The 15,841-nt window shown below is 46.7% G+C and overlaps 1 protein-coding gene across 1 annotated transcript in view; it reads left to right on the top strand.

The window, feature by feature from the left end:
- Positions 1 to 15,841, top strand: part of ARHGAP31 (Rho GTPase activating protein 31) — a 75,038-nt gene that overhangs the window by 7,217 nt on the left and 51,980 nt on the right. Inside the window, exon 2 of the mRNA XM_018570280.1 lies at positions 3,540 to 3,681. Within this exon, the coding sequence (XP_018425782.1) occupies positions 3,540 to 3,681 (142 nt within the window). The remainder of the gene's footprint in view (positions 1 to 3,539; positions 3,682 to 15,841) is intronic.

Genomic DNA, 15,841 nt, shown 5'->3' with positions numbered 1-15,841 from the left:
TAATCAAAATACCATTTTTTTAGTCTTTCTTCCAGCATTAAAAACCTAAGCATTAAAAACTACCCTTTACCCACTCTAAAAAATAAAACAGGGGCTTAGTAGGCCTTTAAATTAGATTTTCTTTGAATTCTGTCACCGGAAATCTCGGAGGGATTTAATATTTTTAGAGGAAGAGATTTCAATTACTTCAATATTTAGGTTAAACGCTGATTGCTGTGGGAATGGTAATACCCGCTATGGATATTCCATATAATTATTGTTAAATGGGTGTTGGCACATGGGAACACCGAGTAAACGTGTGCCCGAGTAACCTGATAACATCACAGCTATATATGGACTATGTGCCAGTTACAGCTCATCCGGGGCATCCGAGCCTGAAATAATATCATAATGTTATAATAAAATAATACAGTTTAAATATATCTGTTAAAGTGCCATCGTCCATACAGAGCTTTCAGTCCGTGTTATTTCGTCACCATGTGCGGTGCCCTTTTTACAGGGTCAGTCTACAGAATAATTATATTTAGGGGGTTCTTCACAAAGCTGCCAAGTGAATAACCCAGCCGAAGTGAAGTGAGCCTAACGCTGTTCGGCTATTCACTTCTGGCTTGTACGGCTGATTTCAGCCATACATAGCCTGAAATCGGCCATACATCGGCTGCCTTCGGCTGCACTTCGGTCAAACAAACATGCCGAAGTGCAGAAGGACTTCGCCTCAGCTGATCCAACATCTGGATCGGCTGAGCCGAAGCTCCAGCAGCTCACTTGCTGTCGTTCGCCCCTATTCTCGTAGGGACCGAATGGCAGTGAGTGAATAGCCAAATGCCACCGAGCGGAATTCGGCTCGCCTATCCTGCTCGGTACCTCCGTGGTACCAAGCAAAATAGAAAATCAATGAAAAGAGTTAAAAAAAACGGAAAAAAGGTTGAAAAAATATTTGTAAAATGTAAATAAACAGTAAAATTAAAAAATAAAGATGTAAAAAAAAAAAAAATGACAGCTAGCTCCACCGAACTGTTTCCTATTGGCCGGCACCTGCTAGAGTCTGCTAGCAGGTCCCGGCCAATGAATAACAACTGGGCGGAGCCAGCCGTGATGTCATCACGGCTGGCTCCGCCCAGTTGTTATTATTTAATGACAGATCAGCGTCCCCAGGTCATTTGGGGACGCTGATCTGTCATTACAACTGGGTAGAGCCAGCCGTGAGGTCACGGGTGGCTCCGCCCAGCTGTCATTAGCAGGGTTCATGGCCGATCTTCGGCAGGCCGTTCGCCCCCGCTTCGGGTGTCACTTCGACTTCGGCTTGGCTGAGCAGCTCGGCCACCTTCGGCTGCTGTACGGGCTATAGTGAATAGACCGTACAGCAGCCCTTCGGTTCCACTGAACCGAAGGGCTCCTGTGGCCGAAGAGAGCCGAAGGATCAGCCGAGGCTCCGGCTGGATCCTTCGGCTCGTTAGTGAATAACCCCCTTAGTTTATGAGTTGAGATGGTTGAGTTCCTTCACTCACTGACTTATTATATCTTGCAAGGTCACTGAAGGGGGGAGCTCTATACATCGATGTCCGATTGCTGATCCTCTTGCAATCATCTCTTTATGCCCTATCTGCACGGTTGTGACCACTCAATGCTTGCTTCTGTTTGGCTGCTGGCGTGGACCAACCAGAAGCTGACATTGAGCAGTCACATCATTAATAATGTATTTGGAAAACATCAGAGACAACAGAATTTGCTTTCGGTGGCAGTGGGGGCTTTTTGAAAGGTTATCCAAGTTGTGATGGAGGTTGGGGATACGCATGGGATGCTAAGGCAAGTTGTGTGTCAGGATTTCAGTCAAGTAAGGGTTGCCGTGCCAATGTTGGAACGATTTAACACTATTCGTTCTTCTGGGGAGGCTTTCCACAAGATTTTAGAGGGGGTCTGTGGGAATTTGTGCCCAAAGAGCATTTGTGAGGTCAGATACTGATGTTGGATGAGAAGACCTGGCTCACAAACTGCATTGGGTTTCATCCCAAAGGTGTTCAGTAGGGTCAAGGCTCTGTGAAGGCCACTTATGTTCCTTCACCTCAAATCATGTCTTTTGAAGGTGGCTTTGTGCACAAGGGCACAATATTGTTGGACCTTTCCCAAACTGTTGCCCCAATAGTTGTAAGAAGACTGTTATCCCAAAGGTCTTATAAGGTGTAGCATTAATGGTACAAAACTTAATACTTTGAAGAGGTCTCTACATAATTTTGCTGATATCATGTACCAAAAGATGCCTTCACATACCATCCCTATGCTCCCTTACCACCATTGTCCACTTCTGACACCTAGAGAAATACCTATTATTGGTTGGTATGGGTATACCCACATCTACTACTGGTTGATATGGGACACCCATGCACCAATATTGCTTTGTGCCTGGCCACTTATCAAACACGAGGACAGGGGTATAGAAGGGGATTTGCTTAGCTTTACACAAGTTTCGGCTTTCAAAAGTGAAAACTTTCATGATAATTTTGGAGGCCCTTGGATGCCATTTTGGCGGTGGTGGTGGAGGCTTAGGAAAGGGTAAATGCAGGCACTTTGTGGACCACTATTGTCCCCTTCTGACACCTAGAGAAATACCTACTATTGGTTGGCATGGGACACCTACATCGACTACTGGTTGATATGGGACACCCATGCACCAATATTGCTTTGTGCCTGGCCACTTACCAAACATGAGGACAGGGGTTCAGAAGGGAATTTGCTTAGCTTTAAGCAAGTTTTGGCTTTCAAAAAGTTAAAACTTTCATGATAATTTTGGAGGCCCTTGGCAGCCAGCTGGGCGGTGGTGGTGGAGGTTTAGGAAAGGGTAAATGCAGGTTCTTTGTGGACCACCATTGTCCTCTTCTGACACCTAGAGAAATACCTACTATTGGTTGGTATGGGACACCCACATCTACTATTGGTTGGTATGGGACACCCACATCTACTACTGGTTGGTATGGGACACCCACATCTACTACTGGTTGATATGGGACACCCACATCTACTACTGGTTGATATGGGACACCCATGCACCCATATTGCTTTGTGCCTGGCCACTTAGCAAACATGAGGACATGGGTTCAGAAGGGGATTTGCTTAGCTTTAAGCAAGTCTTGGCTTTCAAAAAGTTAAAACTTTCATGATAATTTTGGAGGCTCTTGGCGGCCAGTTTGGTGGTGGTGGTGGAGCTTAGGAAAGGGTAACTGCAGGCACTTTGTGGTACCTGTTTTTCAGCTTTTGGGTTTACTTTCTTAGTGCAGAATGCCTTCATAGTGGTTAAACTATTTCTGTTTGCTAAACTGTTTCTAACATGGCACTACTGATTCACGGTGGGTAAATATAAAATGCCATTATGGACAGTCTAATGTTGTCATGGTGATGTGTCGCTGTAAAGTTTGAGCTGTCTGTATTTTTTTTCATACTGCTGTCTGGAACAAATAATATAGAAATAAATTGGCAGCCCTGGAGCACAGGGAGCCACCATCTAACTGTCACTCATCCATCTGTCCATCGCTCTGTCATTGCAGGCAGGAGTTCGTTGATCAGTGTCCGGACCTGACGAAGGAAGTCTACCTCCAGGACATTCACTGTGTCGGCTCGCTGTGCAAGCTCTATTTCCGGGAGTTGCCAAATCCACTCCTCACCTTCCAGCTTTACACCAAATTCACAGTAAGATGCTTTCTTCCACTCAGTGACTTGTTGGCTTAATGTGAACTTATCATCCAATCCTAATACCTAAAACTAAAAATGATTCCTAATGAAAGAATGTGGAAGGTGCCTGCTATTACATCCAGTGTCCAACAAAGCCATCCATCTGAGGTTACTCATAGTATGACCTGGACTTTCTCAACTCTTCTGACCATTCTGTCCAATTAGAATACCCCTATTGGTCTGCTAGTCACTCTCCTTGGACAGTGGTGGGTTAGCAAAAGGCTAGCACACTGTCCAAGAAGAGTGACTAGCAGACCAATAGAGGTATTCTAATTGGACAGAATGGTCAGAAGATAGGCAGGACATATGGCTAGGAGTTAAAAGTTGAGGAGCTTAGGCCACGGTCACATCTAGGCGTTGGCTTTTTTAGGCTATTTTTGAAGCATTTTGCAGGCGTTCAGCTTCAGGCAATGTTCTGTTTTGGCCCAGTAGCTTCATTGACATCATGAAACAGCCCCAAAAAATGCTCCCAAACGCTTTGTTGGTCATATGACAAAAAACTTCAATAAATGAAGCATTTGCTATCCTAAAAGGACTGGTGTGCTGGTGAGATTTCCACTATTTTGCTGACATTCGCGGCACCATCCGCGGTCACTGCGAGCACCCCCCACTACAAGGGACACATCGGTAAGGAGTGCGACAAGGATAGTACTTATTGGCTGCAAGCGACAGAACGCTCAGGTGTGACCAGGGGCCATAGAAAACAATGGGATTCCTTGTGTTGAGTATTTTGTCGCTTTGAGCTGCCAGCTACAAAATGCCTAGGTGTGAACGGGGCCTCAGGGGCTCATTAACAAACCAAAGACAGTCTCACAGATGACATTGAAGAGGCCTTACATGATGAGGCTTGCTCTTATGCCCGCCATGCTTTCGGACTGGCTGGTTGATGTGTCTTGGTTGAAAACAATTAATTATTTTACGTTACTGGTCAGGTAATGCATTTTACGTGCTTGATATGCATTATGATAAAACACTGACACATGAACAGGGAGCATCTCCAAGTATCGTTATCGGCATAAAAACAGCGAAACAGCTTGCCACCCTAAGGCTCCATTCCCACCTAGGCATTTTATAGCTGGCAGATCAAAGCTACAAAACACTCAACACAAGTTTGTTTTCTATGGCCCCTGGTCACATCTGAGCGTTCTGTCGCTTGTAGCAACACGCCTGTAGCTTGGAAAAGTACATGAGCTGCTTTTCAGGCAGATTTGTGATATTGGAGACGATCCCGGTCCAAGTGCCGGTGTTTTAGCATCACGGACTGACAAGGTGGAGCAGGAACCTTTGTTCTGCACCGGTGTCCCCGCAGGCATGCAGACTGGACGGGAGGAAGTCGGGGCTGGTTCGAAAAATATAACTGTGTACTTGATATGTATTAGATTCGACCTGTTTTGTTAGATTGATTGGTTGATCCAATGATCATATGGATACATGTGTGCCCATCATTAGGCAGTGGACTGAGCTCTGGATATTGAGTGGTTGACTTTAAAGTGTATGTCAAGCAAAAAAACCTGTTTAGAGTGGAGGAGGATTAGAACCCTTTTCAGGTTATCTGGGGCTCCATAGTAGAGATTTTCCCTTTCTTCCTGTTCTGGCGACAATGGTTTTAGCAGACAGGAAGTAAGGGGAAATCTGCAACATCAATGCGTCACTTAAATGCATCGCACCTATTAAAAATGTTTTCAACACTTTGCTGCCACCCATACGCACGGCGCTGCCGCAGACATGCATACAGCTGGCACCGCTGTACCGCTGAGAACAATTGCTTTCTATGTGCCCTTGGGTTGGCCCTGCGTTGATCAATGCAGCTCAGTGCAACTGGTGTGAACGAGTCCGTAGCCCGTACGTCAGTTTTTTAACCCGCTTACCTGTTCAGAATGCATTGAAGCCGAGGGGGAAGGGGGTCAACATAACAGCCAGGCTGGTAGCATAAAAAATATATTTTTAGGCTAGGTTCACACCAGATGCAGTGCGTTCTGGCCCGATTCTGGACAGAACGCACTGCATCGCATTGCGGCCGGCTCACTTTTTTGTGGGGCAGGAGCGGGTCATTGAAGTGAATGACACCGTAGCCACGCCCCCATTTTGACCGCACCGGACCGCAGGCACAATTTGCCTTGCGATCCCGTGCGGCTGATCGCATTGCGGCCGGAGGGGGTGGCTACGGTGTCATTTACTTCAATGGTCAGTCACGCCACCCTCCTGCCCTACAAAAAAGTGAGCTGGCTGCAATGCGATGCAGTGCGTTCTGTCCAGAATCGGGCCGGAACGCACTGCATCTGGCGTGAACCTAGCCTTAAAGTTCTGCCCCCCAAGTGCACGCACATACAAATGCAAACACGCACCAAAGCTCTACCGTGTTTCCCCGAAAATAAGACACTGTCTTATATTTTTTTGGGCTCAAAAAAACACACTAGGTCTTATTTTCGGGGTAGGTCTTTTTTTTAAAAATGTACAACAATCCACACTTATTCATGTAAAAAAAATATGGTGGTCAGGGCAATCAGGGGTGCCGTACCTATTGATTCCTCACAGGCGGAGTGCCTTTGGTATCACTCCACCTGTGACAGGAGCCGGCGCTATAGAAGAGGCATCGGCTTATGCGGCTCTGCTCCCTCCACTGCCGCCTCGATTCCTCTAGCGCCGGCTTTGTTGGTACCGCTGATTCTCTCCCGCGGCTCTTCAAGTTCCCCCTTATGACACCACCGGCCCTGGGAATGGTCACAACTAGGTCTTATTTTCGGGGTAGGTCTTATATTTTAGCAATTTCCAAAAATAGTACTAGGTCTTATTTTCGGAGAAACAGGGTATGTCCTAAAAAATGGTATAAAATTAATGTCAGTACAGCGTTGCATGACGGAATAAATGTCAGTCAAAGTACTGCAGCGCTGAATACTGAAAAATGTCCGGGACAGGAAGGGGGTTTAACACCCTGGTCATCAAGTGGTTAAAAGGGGGTACCAATGGTAGACCCCCATGTTGTTGTCATTACAGGTATACTTTGTAACCCCTCCAAAGGGGTGGAAAGCTCGCCGTCTTCTGAATGGTTAATTGGCGCATTTGAACGAGACCTTCAGGAAACTTCACGGTAACAAACAGCAACATTTAAATCCTCTGAAGATACAAGATACAATCAATTCTGCTTTGATGTGTGTTTATCCTTGGGGGGCGGAACGCGTCGCTCTTGCATTACACCAAAAGGTGACGGCGAGAGACTTTTGGCCTACTTTTGAAGTTCTTGCGGCCCCCCCTGTTGTTCTCTTGTCCGCTGGCTTCGCTGTCAGTAACTCCTTCTTAGCTTCTGCCTGCAGCGCAAAGTTCCATCGCCATGGAAACGGCATGAGCACGGAACCCTGATATCACCTTTTAATATAACTTAATTCCTGTCTTGGTAGAAGGAGAAAGCGGCCCAGCCGGCGGGACGTAAAAGGCCGATTATGTGTAGGAGCAGCGGGTGTGTGTTTTGCACTGTAGGATTTTACATTTTAAGTTATCGCCGTAGCAGAAGTCAATCGAATTTAAAGCCTAAGTTTATTCTGCTGATATTTGGCCTTCTCTGGTCCCCCCCCATCAACATGCTCATGCCGTTTTTAAATAAAGTCTTCATTGCATGCCCTGTTATAGTAGCAATGGGTCCCTGTGCTTCTCTTTGCAATGCAGGCAGATGATGGTTGTTGGGAGGAGCCGGCTGGGTGCTATAGATGGCTGGCAGGAGGAGCCAGCAGGGTGCTGTATATGGCCGGTAAGGGGAGCTGGTAGGGTGCTGTGCATGACTGGTGGGACGAGCCGGCAGGGTGCTGCTGTACATGGCTGGTGGGAGGAGCTGGCAGGGTGCTGTACAGGGCCGGTTGGTGCACCCGGCAAGATGCTGTACATGGCTGGTAGGAGGGGCTGGCAGGGTGCTGTACATAGCTTCCTGAAAACACCACAGCACCCTGCTGTCAGGGTGCTGTACATGGCTGGTGGGAGGAGCCGGCAGGCTGCTGTATATGGCCGGTGAGGGGAGCCGGCAGGGAGCTGTACATGGCTGGTGGGAGGAGCCGGCAGGCTGCTGTATATGGCCGGTGAGGGGAGCCGGCAGGGAGCTGTACATGGCTGGTGGGAGGAGCTGGCAGGCTGCTGTACAGGGCTCGTGGGAGGAGCTGGTGGGGTGCTGTACATGGCTATTGGGAGGAGCCGTCAGGGAGCTGTGCATGGCTGGTGGGAGGAGCCGGCAGGCTGCTGTATATGGCCGGTGAGGGGAGCCGGCAGGGAGCTGTACATGGCTGGTGGGAGGAGCCTGCAGGGTGCTGTACATGGCTGTTGGGAGGGGCCGGCAGGGGGCTGTACATGGCTGGTGGGAGGAGCCTGCAGGGTGCTGTACATGGCTGTTGGGAGGAGCCGGCAGGGTGCTGTACATGGCTGGTGGGAGGGGGCGGCAGGGTGCTGTACATGGCTGTTGGGAGGAGCCGGCAGGGTGCTGTGCATGGCTGGTGGGAGGAGCCGGCAGGCTGCTGTATATGGCCGGTGAGGGGAGCCGGCAGGGAACTGTACATGGCTGGTGGGAGGAGCCGGCAGGGTGCTGTACATGGTAATTGGTAAGATTATTTCTTTAGGCTAAAGGCCACAAATTTAAAGTGACTCTGTCAGGTTGTCAAAAAGATCGAGATGAAGCCTCCTCCCTGCCATAGAGGAGCTCTTATACAGCATTTGCAGTTGTAACTGGTAGGAATGCACACTGCAGCTCACATTAACCTCCATGAAGGGAACTCTGAAGGCTATTATATGTATATTTATTTAAATTAGTAGATATAGAATTTTAGATGGAATCAATCAAGCTGTTACAGCTGCTGCTGAACTACAAGTACCAGCATGTCCGGCACAGCAACCCCCCTCGCCCACACACACAATGAGGGGATTGTCTCCTTCTGCTGTACATGAAATGCAGAATGGATGCGGGCGATCCCTGTACAGTGTACACGGTGCCTTGTGTAACCTTGCAGCTGTCTGGACGGGTCATAGTTATAGGCCGGGTATTTAAAGCAACATTTCACGCTGAGCCCTTCTCCTCTTTTATGTGAAGATTCTTTGTAAATATCCTCAGCCTGAGTTCCATCTGGAGAGAGGGGGGCCAGACCTATGTGATGTCTGTGGGGGTCTTCCTTCTCTCCCTCTTTATTTCTTCTTCCTCTTTACTCTCTCCCTGTGCTGCCCTGTTCTCTGCTCCCCGTCCCTGGCTTCCTTTTTCCCTGAACTCAGTCTGTCTTTTTTTGCACTTTCTCTCCACCCATTCCCCTCCGTCATTTATTTATTACATGTATATAATTAGCATCATCATATTAGGCGGTGATTTACATACCATTCATTAACATCAGTCCCCGCCCCCGAGGAGCTTACAATCTAACGTCTCTATCTCATATGCCTGGGCCAGTTTAGACAGGAGCCAGTTTACCTACCAGCATGTCTTTGGAGTGTGGAAGGATTTCTGAGTAGTACCCGGTGGAAGCCCACAGGAGCATAGGGAGAAAATGCAAACTCCATGCAGATACTGTCCAGGCTGAATCTGGATTTGAACTATGGACTTCGGTATTCCTCTCTCTTCTTTCCCCTCCTCTTCCCTTCCGTCCCTCTACCCTCCATTCCCTCTTCCCTTTCCTTCCCTCCATCTTCCCTTCTCTTCATCTTCCCTTCCTCTACCCTTCCCTTCCCTCCCTCTACCCTTCATTGCCTCTTCATTTACCTTCCCTTCCTCTTCCCTTCCCTTCCCTCCCTCTGTCTTCCCTTCCTTCCCCTACCTCTTCTCTTTCCTCTCCCACTCTTCCTTTCACTCCTTTCCTTCTTCCCTTCTTCCTTTGACTCCCTCTTTTCTTCACTCCCTTCACTCCCCTATATATTCCCTTCCCTTCCTCTTTCCCTCTTATGCGGGTCATATCTCCTGTTTTTTGGCTATGCTCCATTCTGTATTAGTGCACCCTACCACCAGGGGGCAATCATCAGTGCTGGCATATGGAGATACTTGGTAGGACCCCTTGGAACCTCCTGTGTAAGAAAAATGATGATGTCACTACTTTTCAGGTTGTATTTATTGGAAATTACATCACTGCTCTCCAAACTGTATCTATTATCAATGACATCACTGCTCTCTATGCTTACTCTGTCACCAATGACATCACTGCTCTCCAAACTGTATCTATTATCAATGACATCACTGCTTTCTATGTTACCAATGACATCACTGCTCTCCAAGCTGTTTCTATTGCCAATGACATCACTGCTCTCTATGCTTTCTCTGTTACCAATGACATCACTGCTTTCTAAGTTGTATCTATTAACAATGACATCACTGCTCTCCAAGTTGTATCTATTAACAATGACATCACTGCTCTCCAAGCTGTATCCAATAACAAACGATGACATCACTACTCTCCAAGTTGTATCTATTTGCAATGACATCACTGGACTTCAAGGTTTCCTTTATTACCAATGACATCACTGCTCTCCAAGTCGTATCTATTAACAATGACATCACTGCTCTCCAAGTCATGCCAGCGTCCTCTGTATTGGCCTGAGTCCTGTGGAGAGTGTTGGCGGCCATGTTGTATTATATAAGTTATATTGTATCTGATAGGAAAGTCGTTAGTCCCCTGTATTGGCCTGAGTCCTGTGGACTTGTCTTTGCAGAGTGTTGGCGGCCATGTTGTATTATATAAGTTATATTGTATCTAATAGGAAAGTCGTTAGTCCCCTGTATTGGCCTGAGTCCTGCGGACTTGTCTTTGCAGAAAGTCGTTAGTCCCCTGTATTGACCTGAGTCCTGTGGACTTGTCTTTGCAGAGTGTTGGCGGCCATGTTGTATTATATAAGTTATATTGTATCTGATAGGAGAGTCGTTAGTCCCCTGTATTGGCCTGAGTCCTGGGGACTTGTCTTTGCAGAGTGTTGGCGGCCATGTTGTATTATATAAGTTATATTGTATCTAATAGGAAAGTCGTTAGTCCCCTGTATTGGCCTGAGTCCTGCGGACTTGTCTTTGCAGAGTGTTGCCGGCCATGTTGTATCAGTTCACAGAGAGCAGTAGTAAAACGCGTGTGTGAATGGATATATCTTGTGTCAGTCCGTCCAGCTGGACTCCGGGCCTGGCAGAGCTCCGCGTAATGGGAATTCCCTTTTTATTTCCTCTGTCAGCGAGGTTCTTAAAGCTATTAAAGAACTTTCCAGCCAGATTGCAATTCATTACAAATCTTACAGCTAAAGTGGAACTCCGGGTGGATGAAGAGGAGGCGGCCGCCATGTTTCTCCTGAGAAAGGTTTCATTTATATAGGAAGTTCCTAAACACAATGTCACCATTAGTGATAGGTCGTTGTACTGCAGCTGAGGCTTCTCATGCAGTCAGTCTCCAGTAGGAAGGGACGTTCCCATGTTGAACTTGGACTTTTGGGAATGATCTGTGTACACAGACAATGTTTTATACCAACAACGTATACCTGTGACAGAGAGGAGTGAATGTAACTCTCGCCATGTTTACATATCACATGCGCAGCATTCCTGGCGTCTCCGGCCGGCTTCTCTCTGCTGCCCTCATGTAGGTGCAAGCTTGGCTTCAAACACATATCTGTCTTCGGGTCCACGGTCCAAGAGTCACGCCTGATTATATTTGCATGAGCAATCCATGACCCCACACAGTGGTAGAAAGAGAAACAATCTCTGTGTACATAAAGAGGGGAATCTGCCAACAAGAAAGAAAAACAAAGAGGGGAATTCATCAACACTGGAGCAGACAAAATCTGCAGCAGCTGTGCACGGCAACCAATCAGCTTCTCTCATTCATTTTCAAATCTTAACTGAACAAACTGAAGAGAGAAGCTGATTGGTTGCCATGCACAGCTGCTGCAGATTTTGTCTGCTCCAGTTTCGATAAATTCCCCTCAATGTATATACAGTATATAGAATATTTTCTTCTCTATGTCCAGCGTCATGTCACTGCGCACTCTTTTCAAGCAAATGTTTGTGTGACTGTGTTGCAGATTTTCTTACCTGAAGATCCTGCAAGTGACAGCGCTGTATATGAAATGCTGACAACGCCAAGCCGCTTCCTCCCAGACCTGATAGGTGGCCCAATGGCCAACTGAAGGGTTTCTTTCTTTCTTTCTTTCTTTCTTTCTTTCTTTCTTTCTTTCTTTCTTTCTTTCTTTCTTTCTTATTTAATTCCTTTTCTTCTTTCTTTTCTTCCTTGTTTTCTTTCCATCCCCTCTTTCTTTCCTTCCTTCCTTTCCTTCTGTACTTCTTTTTTCTTTCCTTACCCTTTCTTTCTTTCTTTCTTTCTTTTCATTCCTTCTATCCTTTCATTTCCTTCCGTCTATCCTTCCTTCTATAATTCCTTTCTTTTTTCATTCTTTTTTTCATTCCTTTTTTCCTTTGCTTCTTTCATTCCATTCTTTGTCCCTTTCTTTCTTTCTTTCTTTCTTTCTTTCTTTCTTTCTCTCTTTCTCTCTTTCTCTCTTTCTCTCTTTCTCTCTTTCTCTCTTTCTCTCTTTCTCTCTTTCTTTCTCTCTTTCTCTCTTTTCCTTTCTTCTATCCGTTATTTCTTTCCTTCTTTGTTTCTTTTCCTTCCTTCTATCCGTTCTTTCATTTCCTTCCTGCTATCCTTTCTTCCTTGTCCTTCTCTCCTTTCTTTCTTTTCCTTCTATCCTTTCTTTCTTTTCCTTCCTTCTATCCTTTCTTTCTTTTCCTTCCTTCTATCCTTTCTTTCTTTCCCTTCCTTCTATCCTTCCTTTCTTTTTTCACTCTTTTTCTCATTACTTTTTTCCTTTCCCTCTTTCAGTCCATTTTTTTCCTTTCCTTCTTTCATTCCATTCTTCATCCTTTTCTTCCTTTTTACTTACTTTACATTCCTTTCTTATTTCTTTCCTTTTTTCCTTCCTCTATCTCTCTTTGTTTATTTTCATTTGCGAAAATAACCGCACATAACATGCTGTCCTTATTTTCCCTTCCCTCCCCTCGTGTGAAAATAACCGTACACAACATGATTTCCTTCCTTCCTCTTGTCTTCCTTGCTTCTTTCTTTCCTTCCTTCCTTCCTTCTCTGTTCCTCTGTGGAAATATTTGCACACCACACGATGTGGAAGTTTAAGCTCTGCGGGTTTATTTACGTTATTAGAGGGAAACGCATGTTTGTTTACTGCAGTTGTTTAGCTGTGACCTGAGGTGACCTCGGCTTCTTACGCCGTTATGTGAAATGTTCCGTCCTGAACAATAAAAGAAACGTTACACATAAAGTGGAGGAAACATCTTTGTGGTTTAGCATAAAGCTGCTATTAGACGGAGATGGCGGGGTAGCGTTGATAGCGGCGGCAATAAAGGGAGGTCATTTGCGAGCGCAGAATGATTGTGAAGACATATTACACAGCAAACTGGAAATTCTGCAGACTGTGCGGATAAACAACGCAGACTGCCAGTACAATGCATAGAGGACCAATCACTGGCTGCCCGAGTGATCAAAAGTGTCTGAAATGTAAAAGATTTTCCTTATTTTCAGAAGAGTCAATTCACTAGCACAACCCCCTCCCTCCTTGCATGATATATCCTGTTCCTGTGCTGTCTGTGCTGGCACAGCTCCTCTTTACCTTCCCTCACCTCCCTAGATAACCTTTTATGTAGCTGCTGGGGGAGGAGGGAAGAGTAATACTATAGAATGTCCCTTGGGTGAGTCTGCTAGAGCTGCTGACATTTACATCAAAGATGGTGGTGCCCATCAGCATTCCCAAGGCTTTTGTATGTCTACACAAGGGAGGCTTTTACAGGTAAATAACTTTAATAGAACCCATTAAATGCTCACCTTATGGTACGTTTTTTGTTGAAGCGATTGGTCTGATGACAGGGTCTCTTTAACGAGCACAACACAGAGCATCTTGGGGGAAATTCATTGTAAGGCCTCATTCACGCGAGAAAAGGCCGGCACGTACAGCTCCGTGCTGCGCGCACGGCCATATCGGCCGTACGCCACCCTACGATCACCCAGAGTGCAGGACCGTACGGGTACAGGTGTCCCGGCTCGAACGCAGACAGGATTCATCCTGTCAGCGTACGAGTGCGGACACCCACACCCGCACGGACCTGCCCTTGGGGTGATCGTTGGGTGGCGTACGGCCGCATAGTCCCATAGAGGACAGGGGCTGTGTACTAATCACACGCAGCACCTGTCCTTCCCGGGAGCTGCCCGATACGGCCGCGCACGCAGCACGTAGCTGTACGTGCCGCCCTTTTCCCGTGTGAATGAGGCCTAATGTGCTGACGCTGCTTTATAAAATATGCAATACTGAAAAATTAGAAAATACTGCTACTGATAATACTATGAATAATAACATTGTAACAACAGCTAAGCAAAAACAAAATTATATATATATATATATAGTGCAATATAAATGGGTAAGCCGTATTAGTCCAGTAGACAATATGTCAAAAAAGACAAATATATTTATACACACACACACACAATATTTATTTTGCCAATTGAGGACTTCACTTTGAAATTTCCTGAATTTGAACTTTTTGGGAAAGGAGTTATGTGAGCAGTTATACAGCGTGAATCCAGAACTTTAAAGAGAACCTAGTCCACATTGGGAGAATGGTGTTGTTTTAATGTGGGATCTCAAAGCTCCGTGCCCAGCATGTCCTGCGTGTTCTGTCTTTCGGTAAAATACAATGGCGGCGATGTGTGAAGATGTGATGGGGCTGAGAGGTGCTGGTAGGTGACTCTTCGCGCTGGTAAAGTGGATCACCTGTAGAGAGGGGAGGCCAGGCTGACTTTGTAGTTTATTTTCAGAGCGATGACTTGAGAAGACGGCTCCAGCGTAATGGGGGCTGCCAGCAGACTGACAATTACTCAGGTTTTTTTCGTGGGTCAGAAACAAGAATCAGGGAAGAAAACGATCGGCGTAATCAAAGCAGGAGAAGCACAATGATACAAGGCTGTGTTTTCAATTAGGCGAGTTAGGAATTGTTGAATGGATTTTTTTTATTGATTTGCAGGTTCTTTATAGAGGAACAGTGACAGGGGGGCTGAAAGAAGAACTCCGGATAAAGAAAAAACTTACCCTGGCAGTCGGACTACCCCCAGACTGCAAGGGTTAAAGGAGAACTATGGGGTTAGGGCTTTTCCCCATAGTTCTCCTTAGGGTAACGGGAGGACACAAACTAGCATCCTCCCATCACCCTAGGCTCAGTATACCGCGAGCTACAGCTGCTGCTCGCAGTATACTGAGACGCCGCAGCTGAAGCGGATCCCGACAATTGTGCCGGGATCCGCCCAGCTGCATGACTGACAGCTGGCTCTGCCTATCTAGAGGCAGAGCCAGCTGTACCCGCCCCCTCCCCCGTCCGTTCAGCCAGTCAGCGCTGGCGGATCGGAGGGGGGAATCCAGCCCCTCCCCTGTCACGGCAGAGAGCCGTGACAGGATCGAGAGGTGAGCGAACCTGATATGTGTTCGCTCACCTCCCGATCTACTGAGCCGACCTGTGACAGTCTCATTGTCACAGGTCGGCTAGAACTATGAGGAGTGAAAAGCACTCAAGTCATTGTTCTCCTTTAAGTCCTGGTTTCGTCTAGGGGGCTCAGATAAAGCTGTCCTGCGGCAGTCAGCGCTCACCTCTCTCTCACTCCGCTCTGGCTATGGATTGTCCCTTGGTGTCCCCACGTCTAATGCAAATCAATGAGGTCAGCGGCCCTCAGACCGCGGGAGCCCGGGGTAAAAAAGGCTGCGGGGACCAGTTAAGAAGCCTGGTGGGACTGAGCATCAGGTGAGTATATCTGCTTTATTTGAGCCGCCAGGACAAAATTAATACTTAACCCTTGCAGTGCGGGGGGCAGGTCCACTGCGAGGGTACATTTTTTTGTTTGCCTGAAGCTCTTCTTTAATTTTGACCCTGCATACATAAATTCCTGACAACTATACAGAAAGGGTGTAGTGCTTCATAATGGCTGTAACGTTTATCATTAAAAAGCCATCCTTGAGCTCTAGTCCAGTGACCTTGCCTAGGCTGTGATGACATCACAACAAGGTGACAAGGTAAGAGGCTGCAGTGAGCTGTCTTTATTACAGGAAGCTCCAAGTTTCACACTGGATGACTGCACAGATCTGG

This window comes from Nanorana parkeri, unplaced genomic scaffold (genome assembly GCF_000935625.1).
Source record: "Nanorana parkeri isolate BGI_ZX_2015 unplaced genomic scaffold, ASM93562v1 scaffold1495, whole genome shotgun sequence".
In the NCBI taxonomy this organism is placed as follows: Eukaryota; Metazoa; Chordata; class Amphibia; order Anura; family Dicroglossidae; genus Nanorana; species Nanorana parkeri.
This window is presented reverse-complemented; position numbering and strand designations above follow the sequence as displayed.